The following is a 27,364-nucleotide window of genomic DNA, read 5'->3' as shown; positions in this document are numbered from 1 at the left end:
GCATGAAGCAAACAGGATATGAGATGACAGACAAACATATTTTTTGAGGATCACTCGGTTCCTAATGCAAAGCGAAAGCCATTTCTGACAAGCCAGCTTGCTTTTAGATGGGCTCCGTGTCATTTTTAGGGATGGCAAGCTGCCGAAACAGTTGCTATTCAAAGACGACCGAAAAAAAGGGTAGCAGAGTAGTTTTGCACGGTTCTGTTACCACTGTTAAGCCCGTTCTTCTCAGAATATCCACCTTGCTGACAGATGACAATCACAGCACAATTTCAAAGAGCCCCGACGCACATTTCCTTCGCCTTTTGCCCTTAACGACAGATTTCACTTTTTCTCTTGCTCTCTGACTATATTGACCGTGACTACTGTTATCTGTCTGGCTAATGGGAGTGTGAATTTCAGGAAGACAGATCGGAGGAAAAACAACAAACTGTTGGCAAAAAGACTAGGGTGAAATTAGATACTGGGCAGACTTTTCTGGGAATAACACCACTTAGGTTTTTTGATACATGAAAAGGAGGGGGAAACCCCAAGGTATAAACTGCACCAGAGAAAATAATCACTTCGTCTTAATTAAAAGAGTTATTTCAATTATTCAGCAATATGGGAAAAGATGCACTTGGCTCCTCCTCCTCAGACTCACAGCCCATTCCTGAGAGCTGCAGCAGCCGGGGATGGCGTGGCTGTGGCAATGCCACAGTGCTTCCAATGAGATTTCGCGGCTGCAACTGGAGGGGAAAAGGGCTGTTTCAAAAAATGAAATCCGAAAATGGGAAGGGAAGCCCTATAGAAAACGGTGGTGCTGCACCACCAAAAAGGTGGCGTGGCACTGCCGTTGCTTAAGGGGACGTTCCCGGGCTGAAAGGGGTTAGGAAGCTGCCTAATGGCAGCTCCACCCCCTGGGGCACCCTGGGAATGCCTCCCGAGACGCCAGCATGGGGACTTGTGCCAGCAGAACGCCAGTGAGAGGCTGCACCAGCGTCCGAGGGCCACACTGCTGCCCCGGTCTAGGGGGTCCAGGGGGTCCAGCGTAAGTGCTCTGATGTTGGTGTCCGTACCAGTTTGCACAGTGCAAGTTGCATGGACACCAGCGTTGGGGTCACGCCGCCTCCTAAGCCCTTTCGGCCCCCAATCTCAGGAATGGGGAGAAACTGGAGGAGAAAATAACGCTGTGAGCAGCTTTTGATCCCTACTGGGGAGAAAAGCAGAGTATGAATACCTCGATAAATAATTACCTTGGTGCCACAGAATTAGTTTTGGTGGCTGCAAAATGCAAAAAGTGTAGCATTCTAGGCAGGCTAATGTGGCACCTTGCAGGTGAGAAGGAAGAGAATCTGAAAGGCAAATTTAACAAAAGCCTTTGCACAACGCACCTCTACTAAAATGTCCCAGAGGGACCCTACTCACATGAAGTTATGTTCCTTTCTTAAACCATGCTGATAGCTGGAAGCATCCTGTTGCTCAGCAGCCCTAGTAAGAACATTAATTTTATCATCCGCTTAACGTATTCTGTTTGCAATGAAGTTGCAGAATTTGGCTTCCCTCTTAAGGGAATAGATTATCTTCTAATGAGCGGTGGGCCACGAGATCAAGGCCAGCATGCCTTCATATATCTAAGCCCCAAAAGGAACCAAACCACATGCTCCCCTTTTTCTTTAGAAGGTCATAGCATTCTACTACTCTTAGTAGAATAGGAGATTTTATAGTATGACCTTAACCTCTTCACTTCACCAACATTCTTGTTCAGTTTATTTTCCAGTCTTTCATCCACCCACCTGTGGGGCCAACCTCAGGTGGGAAGTAGAGTTGGTTGATATTCCAACTGCTGCCAAGGGAAAGTTTACATTATGTGTACTTTCCTGGAAGGAAAGTGTCTAGTCCAAGTTGGCCAATGTCTGGTCAGATGGGCAGGCTACATAAGGCTAGAAAAAAATGGTAAAAACCTGCACACATTAAGTTGCCTTATATCAAATCAGACCATTGGTTTATCAAGGTCAGTGTTGTCTCCTCTGACTGGCAGCAGCCCTCAAGAGTCTCAGGCTGAGGTCTTTCACATCACTACATCATGGATTCTTTTAGCTGAAGACTGAAGCTGGGGTCTCCTGCATGCAAAGCAGAATTTCTACCACTGAGGTGCTGAGACATTCTGCCGCTGAGTCCCCTCCCCCATTGTGCAGCTGATATAGGCCCTGAAGTCATGGCCAGTTCACAGTGTTTTGCTGCCCCAACCAAACTACACCTATTGCCTCCCTCCCATACCACCTCCATCCAGGTGACAACCATTGCAATCCATGCTGCTGGTGGCCAGGAGTGAGCCAACCCCAGGAAAAACATCCGTGTCCTCCTCACTGGGTTATCCAAAGAGCTGCTCTTCTGGCCTGTCCAGAGAACAAGCACTGAATGAAGGTCAGGAACTGAAAGGCTCCCTCCTCCACGCACTACTTCTCATATTCTGTCGGATTTTCTTCATCTTGATCTACTGGGACCAGAACTTTGCAGGGCACATATTTGATGGGGGAAGAGGGAAAGAAGATGCTACAGAAACGTTTTCTGGCTTCGGACTTAGGGAGATTGTTTTCCAAAGTCTCGCATGTCTTTTACGAGAATTCACCTCACAATATGAGAACTTGTAAGCTGAAGCTTCCTACTGTAGTGCAGCAAACATCAGTGAACTCTGGAACCAAGTTACACATCTTACCAAGGATACAGTACCTTAACACTGTAAAGTACTATAATAAGTATTCACCAACAAAAAATGTATTTCACTGACTAGGGAAATTATTGGTGCACTTCTCCCCCAAAAGTTGTAGTAAAACAAGGAACGCAATTCCCCTTTAGGTTTATTTTGTTTAATTCATTTGTACCCTTCCTTTCTTCCCAGTGGGGACTCATCCCCCTCTCCTCCGTTTTACCCCCACAACAACCCTGTGAGGTAGGCTAGGTTGAGAGAGTGTGACTGGCCCAAGGTCACCTAGCGAGCGTCCATGGTGCAAGCGGGGATTCAAACCCAGGTCTCCCAGATACTAATCTGACACTCTTAACCACCGCACCACACTGGTTATGTGAGGCAACTCTGAAAGGATGACTTAGAAAGAAATAAGATTACTTTATTGGAGGGGAGATTAGATGAAAATGTTAATTTATTTTCATGTTTGCTCGCAGAAAGTATTGCAGAGACACAATAGAATGTGACTTTGGAAATCCTGAATGGTGTTTTATGCCAGGGCTCAGAAGGTCAGTTCTACTTTTGTCAGAACATTTACTTTCCACAGGCCTTGAAACTGTACACACAGTGGTCTTGGCCCACTGGACTGGATATGGCAAAGGTGGTATCTGAACACCTCCCCTCAATACACACAGGTAGGGCAACTCCTACAGAGCATCTATGCTTTGGAGGAGTGGAAGCCTAGCAACCATCCACATGTTTCTTTTATCTTCAGCCTCAACTGGCTATTTACAAGAAGGCAGCCAACTGATAGCCATCATTACCAGTGGGGACAGGCATATCAAGACAAACTTCAGAGCTAAATTCTTTAAAATAGGCACCTCAGAACAGGAAGCTTCCTGGTGAAGCTAAGCCTCTACCAAGCATATCAAGACCTACTCATACAGCTACCTATTCATATATATCTCACTAAAGAAAATATTACCCAATATTAGCCTAGAGCCGCTTCTGTTTTTAATATGTGTAGACAAGGACTGCAATAAAAAATGGCCCATGGATTCAGCCAAGTCTGCAAAAACAAAGGCTTCTGAATTGTTACCTGTTTCACAACTCATGTGCCTGACAATGTATCTCAGCATTGCATTTTCTTAAATGGACAATCCACCTCTCTCTCCAGTGGGTTCAGAAATTCTATCTTGTTTTGGCATATGCATACTTAATTGTAATAAATCAAGAAGAATGCAACATTCACAATCATTTCAGTTTTATCAAGCACGATCATTTCAGTTTTATCCTGCAACAAACATTCCAGGGACTCGATAATGTATCAAGAAAGAAAGAAAGAAAGAAAGAAAGAAAGAAAGAAAGAAAGAAAGAAAGAAAGAAAGAAAGAAAGAAAGAAAGAAAGAAAGAAAGAAAGAAAGAAAGAAAGAAAGAAAGAAAGAAAGAAAGAAAGAAAGAAAGAAAGAAAGAAAGAAAGAAAGACCTCTACAAGAAGCAGTACTTGTTCTGTGTGGCCAGTATATCAAAATCACATAGCTGTGTGTATCTTTATAATTACAGTTTGAAAGTGCATTGCATTCAGTTATATATAGTAGAGGTACAGGCATAAATCACTGATAGTGTCCCTAACTCAAATACAAACATATATTCAGCTAAGTATGTACTTTTCATATCTTTTCACTTCAGCAAGTCCAACAAAAGCACTGCCATAACTCATCTGAAGCACAGATGGATAAAAATACGTTTTTCATACAGCATTACAACTAGAAGTTGGCCTTGACTTTTCTGCTTCATTTGCCACGCTGGACACTACTGAAGCATACTGTGAGCTATTCAACAGCGGTATCCTTTCACTACTTTTAGGTCTGCCTCATATGTTACAGCAAACAGTGGTCCCAAAAGTGCTAAGACATTCTGACCCATCTAGCAACAGATTGTGAAAACAACGTTCAGAAAGAGCCTTGCTCATATAAACTTCATCAGTTACTAAATACCTTTTTTTATCGCAATCTTTTTGAGCAATGGCATTTTTATCCATCTGTACCCAAGCCAAACTATGTACTAAAAATCTCTTTTTTAATACAGGTTGATACCTGGCCCCATTTGGCACCCAAGGAAAAAGGTGGGGCACAAAGTCAAGATTTGCACTAAGGAAACAGTCCGGCCCATGACAAAACCATCCCATGGCAAAAGTGTTGTGTTATATAACTGCAGTAAAGCAATTTATTGATAGGGTATCAGATATAACCCCCCACAGATGTCACCTGTGTGACAGGCAAGAAGATGATGGAACAAAGATCATCTTCCGCTCACACCAAGTAGTTTTAACATTTTCCAAATACTTTGATTTTAAAAGTGTGTCTTGACAATGAACTCTACTGTAATTAGTACAATATTTTCCTTTGTTAACTAACACCCACAGGTTGAAGTATCATTATATCTGGGGCCAGCTTCTCTCCCATATAGACAATCCTAATGATTTGAGCAGCAGACGCAAGCATTGTTTTACTTGGATACAGCTGTGGATATGATGTCTGTAATTAATTGTTCACTCAAAAAATGCAATTCAGTGGTGCATTTGATGATTTAAGTATACAACAGCTTTAGTTTTCTGAGACGACTAAAAATAGTGATTTTAATTTATTCCTGCTGCCTACAATTACCCACAACCATGTATTTTTAAATATTTCCAGCCTATAAAAATTACTAATTTTTGCCACTTGTGTTTATCTGCCTTTCGACTTTGATTTGGATAAATTAAGCTCTCAAGTGTTCCTTGCTTTATGAAACTCTGCATGTTGTACACTTCAACACAAATAAATGACTTCTACCATTAAAGGTTTAAATAATGTAATGTATTTCATGCTCAGCCTGAAGCGGGATTCCAATGAAGTTGCTAATGCACGTAATGATTAAGTGTAACTCAAATACTAACTGTGTTGTTGAAAACATGACAGGCAATAATTTGGTCTATTATATTCTGCCATTTAATTGCCTAGTACAGACATTCTCTGACACGTTATGAAGCAATGATTTACAATTATTCAAGCTGCAAAGGTCAGAAAGTGACATTATAATCATCTACACAGAGATCCCTTCTAACACACAAAAAAATAGGTAACACCACACAAAAATAGTTTTACTGAAAGTTTAAACTTTCTATTTAAACTGTTTCCTAGCCACAGAACAAACAGTTCACATTAAGGCACATGTGAAAACTAGATGCACAGTTCTCTCTCCTCCTAACGATAAATTTAAGAATGCATCTTCTTTGTTCTCTGCCAGCAAGACTTCACAAGTGCAAGTTATCGATCTGTTGAAAAAGTACCCGTATTCAAATATTCTGGAACTAATTAAAAAAGGAAAAGAAGGTGTAATATACCTCACCTCTTCCTTACGTGAAAAAATGGACTCCCTGGTAGCAACACACATAAAAAGGAGCAATACAGATACTTGGGTTGCAAATATTTCGGGACTCCCATCTTTTCATCAGATTTTTAACCCATTCACTGTGACATTGTTCTCAAGAACACTAACATAATTTAAAGATGAAACTTATATTTAACTTTACATATATTTCGAGCTATTCTCAAAATTAACAAATGACTTTTTGAAACAATAAATGTAATATTAAAGAAGGCAATACAACCAGGGACAAACACTAAAAGAAGTTTCAAAGCACTTCAGCAAATGATTATGTCTGTGGGGAAAATAAAAATGCAAACCAAAAAAAGACTGGAAAACAAGTTGCATGTGCACACAAATTATCTGAAAGACCTCAATTGGCTAAAAATTGAGGGGAAATACTGTATATTGCAAAATGTGCTTTGAAATCTGAACAGAGGTAAAGATTATATGCTTATATTTTAACAAAGGTATATTTTTAAAGTTATTGCAAGAATGTATAAAACAGTAGGATTATTAACCTTTCTGGATAGGACATTACCCCAACACCTGATTTATCCTGCATTTATTTATTTATTTGTGCCCATTTAAAGAAAGGAATAAAATACAAAGGAAATAGCTTTAGTAGTTAGTTGTGTGTGTTTTCCTAAAGCTCTGTATCCAAAAACATGGGAAGGAGAAAAGTAGATGTATTTTTAATTTATACGTTCCCTAGAAATTCTGTTCAAAATCTGAAGTGCTGAACAATTCATTTTTCACGTACCTGAGGCATAAAATCTCAAAAGTGCACGATAAGCCTTTTCGGTACATTCCACCGTACACATTTAAAAGAAAAACCTTAAATGCTGGGAAACCAGTTAGATTTGCTCATCTAACTTCATGTCATGAACAACTCCATAGCCAGACTTTTGAAAATTAAATTTAAATAGGTAGCAGTTGGATACTCACTGAAAACAGATCCCTTCTCAAAGAAGGGATGCATTTCCCATTCATGAACATAACGCAAAGGAAAACAATCACCACACATCTGCCAATAAGGAAATGAGTAGCAGACGGTTTATTTCAAATGCTGAAGATTAGCAGCTTCCAATTTCTATGGCAGGGTATGTCTACTGTGCAGCTGGAAAAAATTAAACTTAGAATTGAAACAATAAAAGCAACATGCACAAACACTGCTGCCTTTTGCTCCTCTGGGTTGACAGCGGCGTGTAAGATACTGTACATAAAATCTTCCGTTCATTTTTAGCACTCAGATTGGCCTTACTTTACAAAGGTTTCCCCTTGTCCCCCCCACCCGATTTTCTGATTCATAACGAAATTGTAGTTCTCCGTAATCAAGTGATACCTTGCATCCATAATTATCCACAGCCTTGAGCTGACATTTCACCTTAAAAAAAATGGCCAAACAGGTTGTGTGGCAATTTGAAAAACAATTTAACCTTCCAGCTAATAGAAAGCTTGTTGTTTGGAATCTAAAAGTCACAGGACAGAATCTTAACTACTGCTGAAAAGAAAACAAAGTACAGGACCTTCTGTTTGTGACAAAATTACCAAAGTTAATGTTCCTGAAAGATCACTTCACCTTTTAAAACATGATTTTTTAAAAAGGTAAATTTATAGCAATTAAAGCTAATGAAGAAATGCAGCATGAGCTGCTTATGTTCAGGAACTAATAGGTCCATTGAGCATTTCTAAGATTATTTAGCCATCAATGATAATGAATTGACATTGTCAGTGGTGTTAATGTACCAATGCTCTATACTGCCACTAATCCAATAGCCAATCCCAGTAATTTTATGTTGCCACTTCATTTTTTAATCTACACACTCACCTATCGTTTTGGTTACCATGGTAGAAATACAGCAGAGACTGTTATTCTCCCCCCACCCAACATACACACAGAGAGAAAGAGACACACACACAGGCTGACATATTCATTATTTCGGTTGACTGTTCAAAGGGATCGAGCCATGTTCTTCTTTTCTTTTTCTTAACTCCCTTCTAGTTTGTTAGGATGTTGTAATTTATTTATTTTTGCCAAGCCAGCCACTGTTAATGAATGATGGTTACAAACACCGTATATACTCGAGTATAAGCCAAGTTTTTTAGCCATGATTTTTGGCTTAAAAAACTCACCTCGGCTTATACTCGGGTCAATACGGTAATTCGCCTGCCGGGCCCTCTCCCAGCGCGCTCCCGCCGGCCAGCTGATGGGCGGGCTGTCCCGCCTTCTCCCCCCCCACCCGATTGCGCCTTCTGCGCGGCAGCGGCAGTTTCTTCCCCACCCCACCTGATCGCGCCTTTTGCGCGATCGCGCCAAATCGCACCTTTTGCACGATCACACCTTTTGTGCGATTTGCGCGATTGCGCCTTTTGCGCGGCGGCGGTTTCTTCACCCCACACCTCCCCCCCACCCCCCCACCTCACCCAGGCCGGTCCTCCCGCTTGCCAGCTGACCCTGCAGGGCCTCCTGCGCGCAGGGAGGGGCTTTGGCAATTGGACACTATGACATTGAAGTCCCTCCCCAAACCCCACCCTTCACTGGCACCACCCTAAAAATCTCCAGGTATTTCTCAACCCAAAGCGGGCAACCTTAGAGCCAAGTCCACCTTCTGTTTACAAAGGTTTTTTTTCTAAATTTCTCGCTATTTGTTCAATACGCGGGGGGGGGGACTATTTGTAAAGATAAAAAGTCTTGTCACAGAATGATTAAAATATTTTTAACTGATTGCTACTTAAGCACAGCATGCAATTACGTTGCATACAGCCAAAGTAGCAAGGCATAGGACAGCCCTCCTCAATTAACGTATGCAGGCCAAAGTTCATAATCATTTCCCTCGTGTTATAAAATTACTTGGCCCTCAACTTTCCACTTCCCTGCATGAGGGAATAAAACCACCCTTACCAATTTGATAACATTATGTGTGGAAGATGCACAAAACAGTAAAAGAATTTCTTTGGAATTCTGCATTCACTTTCTTCTGCAGGGTTTTAATTGCTAGTACTGATGAGAAGAATTTCCTGCTGAAAAATATCACTAGCTATCAAGCATTCGCATGTGCTCTATATTACCAAACTGAACCTGTCCCATTACACGGTCTCCACTTCCATTGAACCTGTTTTTTGAGGAAAGTGTTTTATATGATGCATATATTTGCTCTTGCTTTTCACATAATAACAGAAAAACACACTTTTAATAGACATAGAATATTAAAACCCACCTCTGAATGTCCTATGATGTACCATACATGCTGTGGCGGTTTAAAACCTTTTAAACGTTTCTGCCAAATTAATTAGTTTTGCATTAAAAGAGTCTCAATGCTCCCCTATTAAACGCAACACATTTGAAGGACAATTAAACATTACGAATGGTCCTTCAGATGAAATAACCATTATAAATGAAAGGAAAACAAAGAGTTTTTTCCCCAGAATCAAACACCAGCACATGTGCAAAATGCCTCCAAATTTTATGAGACACATTGCAAGTAGCAATATTTAAAATCCTTTGAAAGTTTCCTTCTGTTGCTTCTTGAAGCACAGAAATCCTAACAAAGCCTGTTCACTGAGCTAGAATTATAACAAGATATAGCACAAATACACGTATGTGCACATATACACAAAACGCACACCAAATTAAAGTCTATATTATTTTTTAAGCCTTTAAAAAAGGAATTTACAGTTCTCCCTGGCAATGTGAATGAACATCCTATAATTTAGTCAATTTACAGATTACAGGTTCAAATTGACCTTGTAGCCCATAAAATTGCTCATCTGCAGTGCTGGATTAGAAGTAGGAAAAGAATGTCATAACTGTATTTAAGGAATTTACCATAACAATGGGAAGGAGGATATGCATGCATAATTTTAGCCCCACTTGCTCACATCCCCATTTTGAACGCTGAGACAACGCATAGCCTACACTTCTTTCTGGTTAACCAGGGGAGGAACTGTTTCAATTTACTCACCCACAGACATGACACTTGTATTCCCTCATCCCAAGGTGCCTCTTGACATGGTTTCTGGCATCTCCTAGCTGAGCTGTTGCAAAGTGGCAAATCTTGCACTTGAATGGCTTTGATCCTAAGTAAAATTTAGCATAAGATAGGAGTTGAATGAGAATATTATATTACCCTTGGTTAAAGAAATCACATTTTGTGAGGAAAATAGCCTTTTATAAAAAAAAAAAAAAGTATGTGTGTGCGTGTGTGTGTGAACCACTATCCAATATTTAACCTGTTTCAGAATCTCACGTAGCCCCCAAAAAAGAAAGATGTCTGTTGCATACATTTATAACTCCAGGGATACTGCTAGGGTATTTGCCACATATTTCTCATTAAAGATACTTTTCTGGAGTTCAAACACAAAAGTTAAGCAAGAATGAGGTTTCATTAATGAGCACTCACTTATTATGGAAACAGTTTTGATAATTAAAAGATAAGATAGTTGAAGAACTTTAAAATGAGGTCAGAAAACTTGCTCCGTTACTTTTCTCCTAAATGGCTTAGATTTAGGATACAATCCAGTAGAGACTGGATTACATCCAGATGGTTTTCATGGAACATAATAGATTTCCGAATTTTGCAGGTATCCTTCCCTCAAAAATACAATTTCTTTAGGTGTGGCCATTTTACTTAGTTTTATTATTTATTCAATGTATATCCTGCTTTTTTGATCATAAGGTCTTCCAAGCAGCCTACTTTAAAAAAGTATTAACATGGTCTCATCTAGAGTTGCCAGGTCCCCCCACCCCGACACTGGCAGGAGCTCCGTGAGGGCAGGGTTGGGGTTAGTGACCCGCATTTGCCCAGCATGATAACGTCTCTTCTGGGTTTATCCCGGAAGCGTCGGCATCGCTGGGAGACGCTAACAAAACCCTCCCAAAACTCTAATAAAACGATAGAGGTTTTTTTGGGGGTGCTAGAGCAGCCCATCAAGGTGCCAACACTTCTAGGGTAAACCCGGAAGTGATGTCATTAGGCTGCACATGTGGATCACCCCCAGCTGGCCTGCTTCTGCCCACCGACCAGCTGAGGGGCAGTGGGCAGCCCGGTTAATTGTCAGGCAATTGCCCGCCATAACTGGGCATATGGGAACCCATCCCATCTCCAATAAATAGCCCCAATGGAAGGAGGGACGCTTTAGCCCCTTCCTCCAAGAACTAGAGATCTTTTAATGTACCAGGAGCCAAGAGAGGAAATCAAGTGAAATGCAGCACTGAAATGGGCCCACAGCTGAAAGAAAGAGCTCATGCACAGATCCCACAGAAATATGTGTACTGCTTGTTCATAAATGCCAGGATTACACCTAAAAATGTTTTCTTTTTATTTAAAGTAAATGTAGTTAGACAGATTACCTGTTTTCACTGTGTTCCTCTATTTGATAATGGATAGTTTTAAATCTTAGCACTGATATTTCAGATTTCTCTCCCTCTCGCTTTTGGTCATACAGAAAGAATGATTCATGGCCTTTCTATTGCTATGACATGCAGTGTATGAATATACAGTGAATAAAATATTACACCTTTATGACTGTTTTATGGTCAGGAATTTATGATTATTCTGAAAACTAGAAGTATTGACATTTTGGCTATTATTTATTTCAAGAACAAACTTTAACTGCCTAGAAGAGTCCAAAGAGTTATAGATTCTCTCCCCACACCCCCAACAATCATCCCTCACAAGATGAACAGCAATGACCTGTTCTCCTGCAACATAATCAGGCCAAGGAAAAGTGAAATTGCACATTGTCACCAAAGACGACTTTCCAATCTGATTAAGGCAATTATATTATCACAAAAACGAAATCATTAAATCTGGCAGGTGTCAGTACTGAAAATCTAAATGATGACACATCCTTTTAAAGTACGCTATGACCCTTTCCAACTTTTATAGGACTAGCAGATCTCTGTATCCATAAATCCCAGGCCTGCAGTTAAGAGTAAGTACAATATGCTTGCAGATACTTCATATTATGTTTGGGATATGTTTTGTGAAGAACTTTCTCCAATATAGTTAAGCATAATATGAAATATGGGATCTTTAATAAATATACATAAAAGAGTTCGGGTAAGAAAAATGTTACAGTACATCATACTTGATCAATGAACCTTTCCAGTGTGCCCTTGAATACAGAATATCCTCTAAGAAGACTTTGTTTAAATTGAGAATCTCAGTAAAAAAAAAAATTTTTTAGAGTCTTAAATTTCAATTTAATTCCCAAAAGCTGACGAAAAATGAAGCATTTAATTTTAATCTTCCAACAGAAATAAAAAAGTCAACAGTAGTAAGCTCGGGCAGACAAGGTTGAATATTTCACAGTTCAATGACAATGAAGCCAGATCTCTTAATACTTCCATTTCTACTGTTAGAAGTAGATGTAAAATATATTTAGCACCTGAATGGTTATATCTAGTCAGCTTTATATGTTTAAATGTCAAAAGCAGGTTGAGACTGCAGCCAACACAGATCACATTCTATCCATCATACTGGAAAATTCCAGTTTATTTAAATTATCCGGATAAAACCAAATTAACTATTAATTTGGTGGCATTCCAGATCAACACTGTATTCTATAAAGAGACCCATGAAAATAAAATACATCTGAGTAAAGTCAATCTACCTCCACATTAAATTCAAAGTATCGAAACTGATGTTCTAACTCATGAGTTTAAATACTAATTATGCCATATATAATGCCAAGGCTATGTCCAGTTATGGTAAAGCACTCTAGACATATTTATATTTCCATTTTATTTCATAAAAGCTAAAATATGGCAGATTCAACCCCCTATCCTTTTGGTTTCTTCCTTCAACTGATTACATAATAAATGTATTCCTTTTCTGTTATCATTGGTGACCCATGGGCTCTGTTTATTTCCTGTTCCTCTGCAAATGACTGCTTTGCAACCAGTATTACTGGGTGCATTCAGATAGGATGCTTGATGCACTCAGAGATCTGGGGGCAAACTGACAGCATAAAGAATATTAACTATAATTTTGGTATCAATATAGGAACATTAATATCAACATTTTTATTACTAATTAGATCTGACCTGTTCTAACATATTGGCTGGAATCTTAAGAACCATAAAAAGGTTCTCTCTGCAAACCCCCACCCCCAAGCTTTTCAACATCTACATAATGCCACCAGGAGAAGACATCAGGAGATGTAACATGCTTCCAGCAGATACCAGGGAATCTGTGGAAACCACGAATAAGTGCCTGGAGGCAGTTTTGGGATAGGACTGAAGCTTAATCCTGACAAAATGGAGGTTCTACTGGTGGAGGGAAAGATTTGACCCAGGTACTGGGATATCTCCTGTTCTGGATGGGATGCACTCCACTTAAGCAGGTCCATAGCTTGGAGGTGCTGCTTGAACTAGGCCCTTGTTGAATAAACAGGTAACAGCATTGTAACCAGGAGTGCCTTTCACTAGCTTCAGATGGTGAGTCAGCTGAAGCTCTTCCAGGGGAGGGGATCTTGCCACTGTAGTGAATGTCCTTGTACATGCCTCCCATACAATGGGCTGTATGGAAGGGGATGCCCTTGAAGACGATCCTGAAGTTATAGTTGGTACAGAATGCTGCAGCCAGAATGTTGAATGGAGTGGGTCATAGGGGTCATTTAACTCTAGTCTTGTTCCATCAATGCTGGCTCCCAATTTGTTTTTCGGGCTCAATTCAAGGTGGGGTTATTAAACTTTAAAACCCTATATTGCTGGGAACCAGCATACCTTTTCCCATATGAAGCTACCGGTCCACTCCAGTAAGGATACCCTGCTTCAGATGGTCCCACCAGCTGAGGCTAGACAGGTGACAAACTGAGAAAGGAGCTTCTCGGTCTTGGCAGAAAAACTTTCTCTCTCCTTAGGGAGATTCGTCTGTCTCTCTCCTTCACTGATTTCCACCAGAAGGTGAAGCCTTTTTGTTTCGTTCGGCATAACCTCAGTAACTATTATAGGCCCTCCTCCCTGGTTGTGTTATATGCGTTTATGTTTTTATTGCATCGTTTAAATACTTTATATATACCTATTTTAAATGCTGTTTTAATGTGTTTAAACGTTTTAATGCTAAAATATTGTAATGTTTTGTTGTTTGCCAACTTGGGGACTCTATTTGGAAAGGCAGCCCAGAAATGTTTTAAACACATTCATTTGCCATTATTTAAAAAAAAAAACTTCAAAAAGTTCTGGTGACACTGATGGAGTTGACCAGGCATGTGGAAGTGACGTCAATGGCTGCTGCAGCAGTGGGGAACTGGCACAAACCTGTCTCTGCGCCGAAAGCACCTCTGCTATACTCTACATCTACTGTCAGTCCATTCCTTCCCTTCTTCTTCATGGCTTCTTCCGTGATGCATTCTGTACCCCCTTTTTCTCTCAGATCCACAACTGCTCATTGCCATCCTCATAAAAACCATCTTTTCCAGAAAGTCTCCCCCAATCTATGACACTCTCAGTGCTCAACTCAACTCTGCCATCCCATTCTTCTTCATTATTGATTTTCAAGTCTTATCTTTTCTCCGTTTTACACTTTTATCTAACATAAAGGACCACATTACTCCTTTGTTCTGTATGTGTGTGTAAAGTGTCGTCAAGTCGCAGCCAACTTATGGCAACCCAGTAGGGTTTTCATGGCAAGAGACTAGTAGAAGTAGTTTGCCATTGGCTTCCTCTGCATAACAACGCCGGTATTCCTTGGTGGTCCCCCATCCAAGTATTAACCAGGGCCAACCCTGCTTAGCTTCTGAGGTCTGATGAGATCAGGCTAGCCTGGGCCATCCAGGTCAGGACTTGTTCTGTACAGCACAAAACAAATAACTGATGCTGAATAGATTCTAAGTAATGGTGCTGGAACATTCCCCTCTTAATGGCATTTCACACACACACAAAACCTCATAGGAAGCAACAAGTGCTAGATTAGGCAGGCCAGAAAGTAAAAGAGAAGCATGGCAACTAGGGACCCCTTTTAAGGTTGCCAGCTCTGGCGTGGGACATCCCTGGAAATGTGGGGGCGGAGCCTAGGGAGGGCAAGGTATAATGCCTTAGAGTTCACACTTCAAAGAAGCCATTTTCTCCAGGGAAACTGTTCTCTGGTGATCAGCTGTAATTCCAGATCTCCAGGCCCCACCTGGAGGTTGGAATCGTTAACCTATTTTCACTTCATTTTAGCAAAATAGGAATTGTAATGTCATAACAAGATCCCATGTTGCTCTAATATATACCCAAAGATGTGACCAGCTACATGGAACCTTTCCACACAATAGCACGCCTTCTTCCTGCCCAGGTGGCAGCTGGTAGCAAAGAGCCATATGACTGACCCACCACTGCATTTCCTATGTACTGACATTTCCACACTCATGGGAGATCCTGACATGTGGAAGTTGCTTCCATGCTACTACATAACACAAGAAGGGACCCTAAATAAAGGGGGAAAGAAACTGAATGAATGTATGACTGCTAAATTAATGGCTAGTCTATGATAGCTTGAGTGCACAGAAGACAAAATGTAGATTGGGGTCCCAAGTCCCAAATTTTGGTCCCAGATTTAGCATTAAAAAGTCTCCACTAGATCTATGGTGGTTCTTCAAAACACATACAATGCATTACTGAAGGAGGAGGTGAACCCCGGCGACCGGGACGGCGCAGCTGAGAAGCCTCCTCGGCATTCCCTAGGCGCAAGTCCCCACGGTGGTCCCACCGGCGTCCGAGCCCCGCACTGCCGCTGCGGTCCAGAGAGACCAGTGTAAATGCCCCAACATCAGTGTCCATGCCAGTTTGCACAGCGCAAGTGGCACGGATGCCAGGAAGTGGTCACGCCTATTATCCCACCCTTCAGGAATGCACTGTAAATCTCAAAGCCACTCACTGCTTCACATTCCTGGTTCTTAAATCAGTGGGTTGGATCCTGTCAACCTGTTCGATCTCTCTCATCCAAGTCCCTTCCTTACTGCATCCTCCATCCCAAACAGCTTTTGTCCATGCAAGCCCCATGACCCCCAGCACAGCCCTTTTTGGTGATCCAAAAGGATTCCTTCTTTCCTTTTTCACCAGCAGAAAAGCTGGTGAAACAACCTACTGTTTCCACCTTATTTCCCTGCAATGTTCTCCTCAATACATTCCAATCATCATGGTAAAATTGATGTTTCAGAATGACATTGCATTTCAAAGAAAAAATACATAACGTTGTGTTACAGATCATTGGTCTATCAAGGTCAATATTATCTACTCTGACTGACACAGTAGCTCTTCAACGACTCATGTAGAAGTATTTCCCATCAACTTAGGGTTGCCAACCTCAAGGTACTAACTGGAGATCTGCTATTACAATTGATCTCCAGCCAATAGAGATCAGTTCACCGGGAGAAAGTGGCTGCTTTGGCAATTGGACTCTATGGTATTGAAGTCCCTCCCCTCTCCAAACCCCACCCTCCTTAGGTTCCGCCCCCAAAATCTCCCACTGGTGGTGAAGATGGACCTACATCAACTCCTACTTGATCATTTTTACTGGAGATGCCAGGAATTGAACCTGGGATCTTCGTCATGCAAAACAGATGTTCTGCCACTGAGCCATGGCCCCTCCCCAACACACAAGAACTGTAGGTTAGGAAAATGGACATCTGAGAAGTAAATCTTTAAGTTAGAGGAGGCTTAAGCTTGTGACTTCTAAAGAAATCATAAACAAGGAAGACGTACAGGTAGGTGACTATATTTACAGATGTCTGGTTCTTAATTAGATATACAAGACCTGCTTGAATGGGAAGTTGAAAAGGCCTCCATCTCTAATATTTCTTTTTGCTTTTCTTTACAGTTCCTCATTTTCACTTGTCAGTGGGTGAAGGACTTGCTTGTTATCCCATATCATGCATAACCTCCCCTTTGCTACGTGAGAAGCTTGGAAATTAGTGTAAGGCTTTTAGGAAACCTTTATTTTCTACAATTTGGAATCACTAGTGACTGGAGGAAGGGGGCTCGTGTGGGAGAAAGTAACACTTTTAAGATGCAAGAACATGCAAAGGAATCAAAAGAATTCAAGAGCATATAAATATTGTATGGAAATCTGATATTATACTAATGCAGATGTGACCGTCATTTGCTCCTGCCATTTTTCTCCACAAGAGAATACTTTGTGGTGTTATTCCTCTGCCTCCCAATCTTGATGACCAAAACCCATTTATTTCATACAGAGCTGCTTTTATTGGACAGAAGATGGGAAGAAACATTACATAAAACATTCAGTAAATCAAAAAGTATGAAGAGAGGGAAAAAAACAAGAATTGGAAGAGTAAAAACCTCTTCCAGTTAACTATTAATAAAAATACCAGCATTACTATTTTATGTGCATAAGCAAAGTTATCAGAAAAGCAATTCATTTTAAGGTGCACCAAGAAAGAGAATAGATTAAACACTCTTCTGCAACTCTTTCCAAAAAATGACTTGCAAAATGAAATGGTAGATATGCGTTGTCAACCCCCAAACCTGTTTTTCTGTACGTTCACATCTAATGCAAAGCACAATAAAACAAAATACACAGGGTGATAAGGCATACACAAGTTGTTAAAAAAGTGTGCTAACTTTTACTAAATGTTACAATCAATGATGTAACTTATGTAAGTAGGGTTGCTTTGTCATATATTGATAGTTACCTCACTTTCACATCCACATTAACTTGATTTTAAATGCAATTAATACATATAGTCAAGGAAGACTAATGGACTACATTCTGCACTTAACCTGGTGGACATTTTCAAATGGCACGAGTGACCAGAGCAAACCTATTTTGCATTGTAAACGACTAAATAAATCTTAATGGATTAAGAATGATCAGCTATCAACACACAAGGGAAATTAAGTGCTGAAATGCCTACATTGATTATTTTAAATTATTAGCCTTACTCTGTTCTTGAATTTGTATGCTTTTAGTGAGCTTTAACACATTTACAAGACTTATTGACTATAATTACAAGAGAATTCAAGTAATGGACACATCAATTATAAGCAACATGTCTTGACCAGACAGTTGCATAAAGAATTCTAAAGAGAGCTCCATTAGCATCTTCCCTGTAGTTTTATTCCATTTTATCTGCCTTAAGAGGGCATATTAAGGGCTTATAAAAGCCGCTCAGACCATGTGAACATGACCATACCGCCTAAAGACTCATCAGCAGATTCAAAATTAAAACATTTCCTGAACCGTTACACACAAATATACTATTGGCAGGCTTAAAAAAGACGGCTGAAATGCCTCCAGGTGGGGTTAAGCAAAAATACCATAGTGCAAATGAGGCACCTGGTGATGCTTTAAAGGTAACACCAGGTCTCCCTGGCTGGATTTGAAAAACATCGCCTAGATTCTGCCTTAGCTTCTTCTAAAGAAACAAACAAAACAAAAAAATCCCTGTTTTAGGATTACACCAAGAACATTAATATTCTTTTATAATGTTTTGCATTTCTTACCTATTCATTCTCTTTCTAGTAAAACTGTGCACTAAGTTTCAACTACTGTGTGAATTTAAACCACAGCTTCTATAATAAGCCATTATTTAAAAGTACAGTAAAATAAACCTTACAGTTTTAATGAAAATATGTTCATTGAAATGTGAATTTATTATTCAAATCCACTCATAAATTCAACCAGAGAGACACCACTTGTCTAAGCAGAGCTCAGTGATTTAGAAAAGCTGTCTATTTAAAATAAAGAATGTATGGCAGGTTTATAGAAACATAGCAGTGAATTTTTACATAAATTTAGAACTGCAGCTTATGCATTTTCGACAAAAGTGTTGTTTTAAATTTTTTCCACTTAATATAAAACATAAAAAGGGAACAGAAAGTGTGGCACCGCATGGAGTTTAAATCACCAGGCCCCACTATCTCAGGTACCACATTATTGCCACCACGGCCTTCTTGATGATGGCCAGTCCCCATTTCCGTGATGATCATACACTCTTGTTTCCCAGGGTTAGTACTCTTCACAAAAAAAATGCAATGACAAATACCCACCATTCAATTGTTAAATGAGCAAATCAGACTCTCATTCCCAAAAGGGGGAAAACGTTGAAGGCAACAGGCTAGGGATGGCAAAAGGGGGATATTTTACCAGACTACCAACTGTTCAGTACACAGGCTTCAAGTCTAAGCAATGAGAAAGCCTGTTGGTGGAACCCCTCCCCCCACAATCACCAAGCAAACGTAGGTTCCTTTTTTAAAGATCACATATATGTGTGTTGGGAAGGGAATATTTGTACAGGAGAATCAGCAGGTAGGAGAGTTTTGCTTAATTTTTCTTACACCGAATAAGGAGAAGAAGAGTTGGTTTTTATATGCCGACTTTCTCTACCACTTTAAGGGAGAATCAAAGCGGCTTAGAATCACCTTCCCTGCCCCTCCCCACAACCTTACCTTCCCCACAACAGTGAGGTAGGCAAGGCTGAGAGAGCTGCGACTAGCCCAAGTTCATCCAGCTGGCCTTATGTGTAGGAGTGGGGAAACCAACCTGGTTCACCAGATTAGCATCCACGGCTCATGTGGAGGAGCAGGGAACGAAACCCAGTTCTCTAGATTCAAGTCCACCACTCCTAACCACCACTCTTAACCACTACACCACGAAGGCTCTCTTATTCCTTGTAGATTCCTTGTAGATGCCTGTGGGGATGTTTCTTCCTTATTCCTTGTAGATGCCTGTCAGGATATTTGCAGAGATGGCTTAAGCACCCCCTCCTCCCCACTGATTCTCCTCTCCAAAACTCCCCTCCCCAAATGCCATATTGCAAGGCCAACAAAGCTTTGGGGCTAGCGGCAGTGACTAATGCAACACCGATGATTTCATGGTGGGAGAAGATGTGTCCCATACCAAGGCCACTGACGGAATTTTATGCACCTGATTAAAAAAAAATAGTATTCTATCTCCAAACTAACTTCTTTTCAGGAGCTCCACAAGTTTTGTGGTTATAAGTTATAATGGGAGGGGCGTTAACTTTATGGGGTTCCAGCTGCTACCACCCCACCCTGTACGGTACTTATAAGTGAGGGGTTTTTTTGGGGGGGTTAATATACAGGCTTGGGAAACATTTTTAAACAAATGTCACATTTAAGTATAAGGGGAACTAGCAGGTAGAGAAGGCCTGCAGGAAGGGAAAAGAAGAAAATGGGGGGGGGGAGAGAATGCAGCTCACAAAGGGATCCACCTGTTACCCCTCTGTAGTTACAACAGTTTTTTAAGTATGCATAGCGCCCCGCCCCTTTAATTAACCGTTCTGTCTGCAGATGTATTCAATCCCCACCCCATCACCTTTCCCTCTCATTCTTACCCCTCTTCCATCTCTTTCCACTCCCTTCACCAACAGCATTGACACCTGTGACAATAGTGCTGCTAAATGAGAGATGTCACACCATTGATCTGTTAGGAAACAGAAGGCAATGCTCGAACTAATCTGGGCACATTCTCATAGGGGCAGCTTCAGGTTTTTTGGGGCCCAAGCAAGAGGCCAGCATTAGGCTCTGCTAAACACAGAGGACACAGTTATGAAGCAAAGGGGGGAAATAACTAAATATCTCGTTCAGGAGACTCCTTTGTAAAAGTGCTGTTCAAAGGACTTAAGAGTTGGTTTACGGAAACCTAAGTTGGAAAGGATGGTAGGCAGTAAGGATATGAAGGCCAGGTATTTGCATGTTCCTGGCACCCAACCAATTAGAGCACAAATGGAGAGTGGCTTGTCTGCAGTAGCCACTTCATCTTTCATGTAGGGTTAGGATAACTGAAGAGGAAACTAAGAAATATTGAAGGCAGGAAAGGAAAGAGGTGGAGAAAAGTCTCCAGGAAGGCAGTTGCCTTCTGTTTGCATTCCTCGTATTTTGCTTGGCCCCTGAAAACCTGGGTATGAACCAGTGGTGTGCCAAGCTCTGGTGGATATGGAGTTCACCTGGAGAAAATGGCCACTTTGGCAATTGGACTCTATGGCATTGAAGTCCCTCTCCTCCCCAAACCACGCCCTCCTCAGGCTCCGCCCCATAAACCTCCTGCTGGTGATGAAGAGGGACCTGGCAACCCTAAGTATACCTGAAGTCCCTTAGTGAAAGAGACACCCCAAACTGGCAATCTAAAGAAGTCTCCCTATGCTCCCTTTCTGCTTCTTTCCTTGCTTCCACCTTTTTAGTTGCATACCCTCCCCAAAGTCTGATTCAGTTCCTCTTCCATCCACCCACTGCTGTGACCGGCTGGGTTCCAGAAGGCCCATGACAAAAGGACTTAGGAGAGGAAGGCAGCACATAAAGGAATTGGCCTAGCTGCCAAATGTTCCAAATGCACAGGCCCATACTTGCAAAATATTTCCAACAACAAGACCGGGCTCCCACATGCAAAGCTGCAGCATACTGCACATATCTGACATTTTGGGTGCTCCGATATGTGAGCCTCGCTAGTTGCTGACTTTGCTCATTCGATAGCTGGGTCTGCTTGCACACTTCACTTCCCATAGCACATCAGAAGCAATATTCTTAAAAGGGAAGTAGTCTTCTAATACTAATCTTTTGGGGAGGGGAAAGAAAAAGAGAATGAAGTGGAGGGAACCCAGATGCTTTAAAATGGAAGGGAAAAAAAAGGTAACAAGCCCCCTACCATCAGGGAAGCAAAACAAAGATAGGTAAATATTCCCCACATTAAAAAAAAGATTCACGTTATTATGCGCTATATTCCAATTAATGAATTGTATGTGGTTCTGGAGGATATCATCTGTAAAAATGTACATTAATAGTGACGAGGAAATCACAGTTAAGAACATTCCTAGAATCCACTTCAGTATTATGCTTTTGGCTCTAGTTGCTCCATTCGATTAAAGAGCACTTCTGAAAGCACAGGTGTGGAATTGTCAGGCAGCCAACATAAAACCAATAATGGTGGGGAAACACAAGCAAAAGACAAGCAAGGTCTTGACACATACCTGTATGTGTGCGAATATGAGCTAGGAAGGCCATGGAATGACTGCTTCGGCACATCTTCCCACAATATTTGCAAATATTGCCTTTATTTTCTTCTCGCTCACGGTTGATTTGTTCCGTGTCTTCGACAATGTATTTATTGACCTCCCGGAGCAGTTCTTCATGTTGTTCTTTAATATGGAGGAAAAGATTTTGTTCGGAGTCAAACGGCTCTGTGCATTTAACACATTTGAAGGTAGTGCCTCCCTCTGGCAGCTCCTCAACGCTGGCTTCTTCATTTCTCATGTGGCCAGCACTAGCCAGGTGCTGGTGAAGGTTGCTTTCTGTATAAAATGATTTCCCACACAGTAAACAGTGGAAATGTTTCTCTTTTGAAGGATGCTTCATGGTTATGTGAACATTGAGTCCACTCAAACCGTCTGCTAAAAAACCACAGTCGTCACAGCGAATACGAGTAGATTCCTTGTGGGGATTCCCTTCAGCTTTCTTCTTATTTCCACCACTTTGTGAGACCTCTGCTTTCATGGTTAAACCACATACTTTCAGCCCGCTCAGATTCTGTCCTTCCGCAAAATGATCCACTGGCTCACAACCTTCTTCGTGGCTTTTTAGTTTTACTATAGAAGAATCAAACTGACCAGTGTTTTGTACTGCTGTGCCCTCCTTCACTGTACGGTAAGCATTGGCAAAGTTGTTCATAGCCTCATTGCTACTCTCTTGTATACCTTGAACTGCTGAACCATCGGCACCCCAAACTGTGTGAATAGACACTTCTGCTTCATGTTGTGCATCTATCAGTGCATCTTCTTCCAATACGGGAGAACCCTCACGAAAGCTTTTTTGTCCTTGTAAGCTATGCATATTTTGCATAGTTTTTTCAGTACTTTCATCCATACTTTGCTCTTCTGCTTTGTTGCCTGTTTCTGAAAGTACAGTCAAATGGGTTTCTTCTGCCTTCACTTCCTCAGCAGGAACCTCAGAGCTTCCAAACTCTTTTTCCGTGTCTTCGTCCAACTTGTTCCTATTGTTCGTGAAATTCAAAGATGTGTTGTCATTTCCAGATTCTGTTGTAAAAGCAAAATTTGAATTCACTGTTGCTTGTCTGTCTACATTTTCCTGCAGAACACAACCAATGGCTTGTTTAAGTGCAATCGTTTCATCGAGCTTAACTACGACACCTTTTTGAACAGTTTTTTGGAGACCCTCCGCATCTACATTTTTTCTGTCTTGGTCAGCTCCACCTTCAAGCTCAACATTTAGAGCATCAAATACATGGTCTTCTTTAAGACTCTTTGAAGCAGCACTATCTTCTGAAGCAGAATTAGGCAACTTCTCCACTCTCAGAGCCTCCTGCTCTCCAACGTTTTCTTCTTCAATATTGTTTTTGTATTTTGTTTCACCCAATACAATCTGAAAATCTTCCAGGGGTTGATGTTCTTCTTGAGATGTTACAGCATTTTCTTTGGCAATATCAGTTGCATCTGTCTCCTCTCCAGAAGTGCAAGTATAAGATTGTCTTTTGATTTTATGCTTCTCTGTTGCTGCGTGCCTAATCATCTCTCGGCGAGTAACTGCATAGTAGTCACAAGCCATGCAGTAGTATTCAAATTCTTTAGTGTGCTTGCGTTTTACATGAACTTCCAGAGAAGAAAAAGAATGTGCAACAAAATTACAATAATCACATTGATTATCATTTGTATTTTCAGCTCTTGTTTGAGTCAACAAGTCTCCATCTTGGCTAGTACTACCTAGTTCTGCAATTCTTTGTTGCTTTATTTCTGCAGAGCCTTGATTTCTATCCAGTTCATGAAGTACATTTTCAGCCTGCATTTGAATGGCACTGCCCTGAATGTCTTCCTGGCTTTCCAAAACAGAAATGTCCAAATGTGAAGACTGATTGCGATGGTCAACAGGTTCATTCAAAACATTCACAGGACTAGTTACCTTCTTGCTACACACTTCAACACTGCCTCCTTCTGGGCATACAATGATCTCTACATTTTGTTTTCCATTCGCTTCCAAACGGCCCTTATGCTTCTTAGTAGCACAATGGCGTTCCATGTCACCTTTAGTTACAGTATAATAATTGCATACTTTACACAAATAGCTGTATTGGTGACTGTGCTTTCGCCGAATGTGGACAGTCAAGTTTGTGACACTGGAAGCCAATAAACCACAGTGAGGGCATGTCCGAGAAATAGTGCCCTTGGGTCTCCCTCTCTTCGGTGCACTATCCAAAAACAACTCACTGTCTTTAATGGTTTCACCTGACGGGAACTCCTTATTTACTGATACATTCTCCAGAGTACAGAACGGAACATGCATACTTTCATTTTCAGATCCAGTCTTTAAATTCCCATAAACTGAAGATTCTGTTAGTTTTTTACCATCGCTCGCACCTACACAGACCCTTTCAATACATTCCTCAAAACGTAAACCAATATTATTTTTTCTGGCATTTTCAAGGTGTTTACTTCTCTTGATGTGTTTTTCCATTCCCTCCTTGCTTAATGAATACAGATTGCATGCTTTACAAAGGAAATGATATTCCTGAGCATGTCGAAGTTTTATGTGTCTTGTAAGAACAGAAGGTGATCTAGTTTTATAAAAACATTTTTTACACTGAAACTGGGTTCTGCTCAGGATAGATTCCTTGAACTCATTACCAGGATGTACAACAGAGGACCTGGGGATTTCTTGCTGCATTTTCACTTCATCACAATCTACCGTTGGAATACTACCTGATTCCATCACTGTGCAGGATGATGTTTGCACAGTCACTTCACTGTTAGGTGGCTGAAAAATATTTTCTTGAGATAATAAAGCAACATGCTGCTCAGTTGCGTTATGAGCTGCCATTTCATCTTCAGTTAGAAAATACAGGTGGCAGGTAACACAATAATGGGACACGCCATGCTCGTCACGCATGTGTTTCCCAAGGCTAATGTAATTTGGGGCAAGAAATGAACAATGACAACAATTCATCTTGAAACCACCCATATGCTGGCTGTTCTTTTGACAGTACTCTTCAAAGTCCTCTCTACAGGTGTAAGAATAGCCACATGTTTGACAACGAAATTTCAGTTCTTCTCCATGATCTTGATCAACAAGTAATGCCCAACCTTTGGGGTTCTGCAAACTACATCCACAAAGATTACAAGGACGCACAGGTTTCTGGACATCAGGAGTTTTCTTTGGAGAATTGTCAAGTTCTGTAGCAAGAGGGCATGCATCTGCTCCATCAGTATTAATCTCTTGTTTGTCTGAGGCTGTTTTATATAAAGGGTTAACATCACCTTCCAATTCTAACCCTTTTAAGGAGATCTGTGACAAATCATCTTGACTGCACTCTTCCCCAGTGTTGTGCTTCGAGCTAGAATCAGGCTTGCTTCTTTTGCCAATGCCTAGCAAATGATATCGTCTTTTAATCTGCTGGTTTAGTCTGAAAGAACCACTTTGTTTGAAAGTTATTCTTCGTGATAAAGTATTTCTTATTTGTTGTAATCTATCAAACATCCCCGTGGTGCTTAAATTGCCAGTTGTCTCTTGGCTACCCTTAACAGACTCCAATACAACTGGATTGCAGTTTGAGGATCCTGAAATTTTCTGTTCAGCCTGTACATCATGATTTCCATCTGCACTGCAGAAAAACACTTCCTCATTGTTAATACTGCCTTTGGAAATATTTTTAGACGGTGTCATTTCAACAAACAGTTGGCAACTTGTTTCCAAGTTCTTTTCCTTGTTATTTGGAATTCTTAATTGATTTGAATACGTATCCCTTATTTTAGGCTTATTAACTGTAGATTTTACCTTTGCAATCTTTCCTTGAAGTGGGTTCTGCTGTTTTTTATGAAAAGATTTTTTCGTCAATATCTTTACAAATCCTCCCCGGGCAGCAAGATTTTGTCTTCGGAGGTGGGTTTTGCCAAGAAAATGACCTCGCAAGAGATCCTCCTCAAAAGATTGAAAACCACAGAGATCACAGAAATATAATTTAAGTTGCCCATGAGCTTGCTTGACATGCATTTCTAAAGATGGAGTGTGTTCTGATTTATAAGCCCTCTGCGGGTTGACATGCTCGTTAGGTTGCTTCAGATGGGTTTCTTGAACAGGCTTATCTAAATCAGTATAAGTGGGGAAAACCTTTTCATGGGTTTTGCACTTAGAAACATCTACAATACTACCAGTTGTACAGGTGACACTTGTTTCATTGTCTTGGAAAGAAGATTCGGACACAGGATGAATTGTTTCATCCTCTCGGGAATGGTTGATTTCTACATGTGTTTCCTGTGCAGTATCACCTTCAGGCACACAAGAAGCTTTCGGAACAAACCCATCACGACAGGGATGTCTTTCTGACCCTTCTACAGTTTCATCTACAGTACCACTACTCCCATCAACAGAATCGTCATTCGCTGGGGCACTTAGTGGGTTGCTCTCGTTCTCTTTGGTGTGCTCAGCAACAGTCAGCTTTAACCGTTTTGAGACAGGTTCGTTTTCCAGTATATTTGTTTCAAGAAGGTCTTGATCTGCAGGTTCAAATAATGGCCGTTTGGATGTGCCATTCTCTTCAGCTTTTTTCTCAGGGTTCTCCTGTCCTTCAGTTGAAAATCCATTTGTTTTGCAGTTAGAGAAAGGATCACTGTGAACAATTTCAGTCAAAACGTTTTTAGTTGCTTCTTGTACTGATTCGCTTGGTACATTCTTTTCACCTTCATCATTCTTCTGATTTTTTTCATCATCCATGCTTAATGCAGATAATACGGAACACAGTTCCAATAAAACAGTTCAGCTCATCTAGAGAGAGAGGGAGAGAGGGGGGGGGAGAGAAATCATTACATTCATGTATATGTACACAAAAAAGGAGCATTTTATTTTCCAAAATTATGAGCCACATTAGATTAATTTACTGTAGAAAGGCTATTGTGGCATTCTCTCCTAACAGTTTTGATAAACATTTTCAAACACAGTGGCCAAAGCAGTATTATTTAAAGGAGTACTATATTTGAACATCTAAAGAAAGAAGGTGATGTAATTCTTTGGAGAAAACTGGCACAGCTATTGTGGAGAATAAAACCCTTTGGAATGTGCAAGTGGTCTTTCACAGTAGCAAAGGACGCTCGTCAATGTGAGAAACAGATTATTCTCTCTGTGTGTCTGAAAGGGAGTCTGCAAACCTGAGGTCCATTACTCCGGAGCATGTAGCTGTTGCCTGGTTCTAACGCTTGCTGGATTTAATAGGACTGTAGATTTTAAATGGAACAAATCCAACGCAAGTCGTTTCACAGTCATGGCGTAAATAATGTGCCCATTCTGGAAATTCAAGCCTAAAAGTTTGACCTTTGTTTTTG

The 27,364-nt window shown here is 40.8% G+C and overlaps 1 protein-coding gene across 1 annotated transcript in view; it reads right to left on the bottom strand.

The window, feature by feature from the left end:
* Window positions 1-26,759, bottom strand: part of ZNF407 (zinc finger protein 407) — a 406,301-nt gene extending 379,542 nt beyond the window's left edge. Inside the window, exons 1-2 of the mRNA XM_056854466.1 lie at window positions 22,013-26,759; window positions 10,042-10,156 (exon numbers count right to left, since the gene is read on the bottom strand). Of these exons, the coding sequence (XP_056710444.1) occupies window positions 10,042-10,156; window positions 22,013-26,759 (4,862 nt within the window). The remainder of the gene's footprint in view (window positions 1-10,041; window positions 10,157-22,012) is intronic.
* Between the last annotated feature and the right edge of the window lie 605 nt (window positions 26,760-27,364).

This window comes from Euleptes europaea, chromosome 8 (assembly GCF_029931775.1).
Source record: "Euleptes europaea isolate rEulEur1 chromosome 8, rEulEur1.hap1, whole genome shotgun sequence".
Classification (NCBI taxonomy): Eukaryota; Metazoa; Chordata; class Lepidosauria; order Squamata; family Sphaerodactylidae; genus Euleptes; species Euleptes europaea.
The sequence above is the reverse complement of the archived record's forward strand: the minus strand, read 5'-3'. Positions and strand labels throughout refer to the sequence as shown.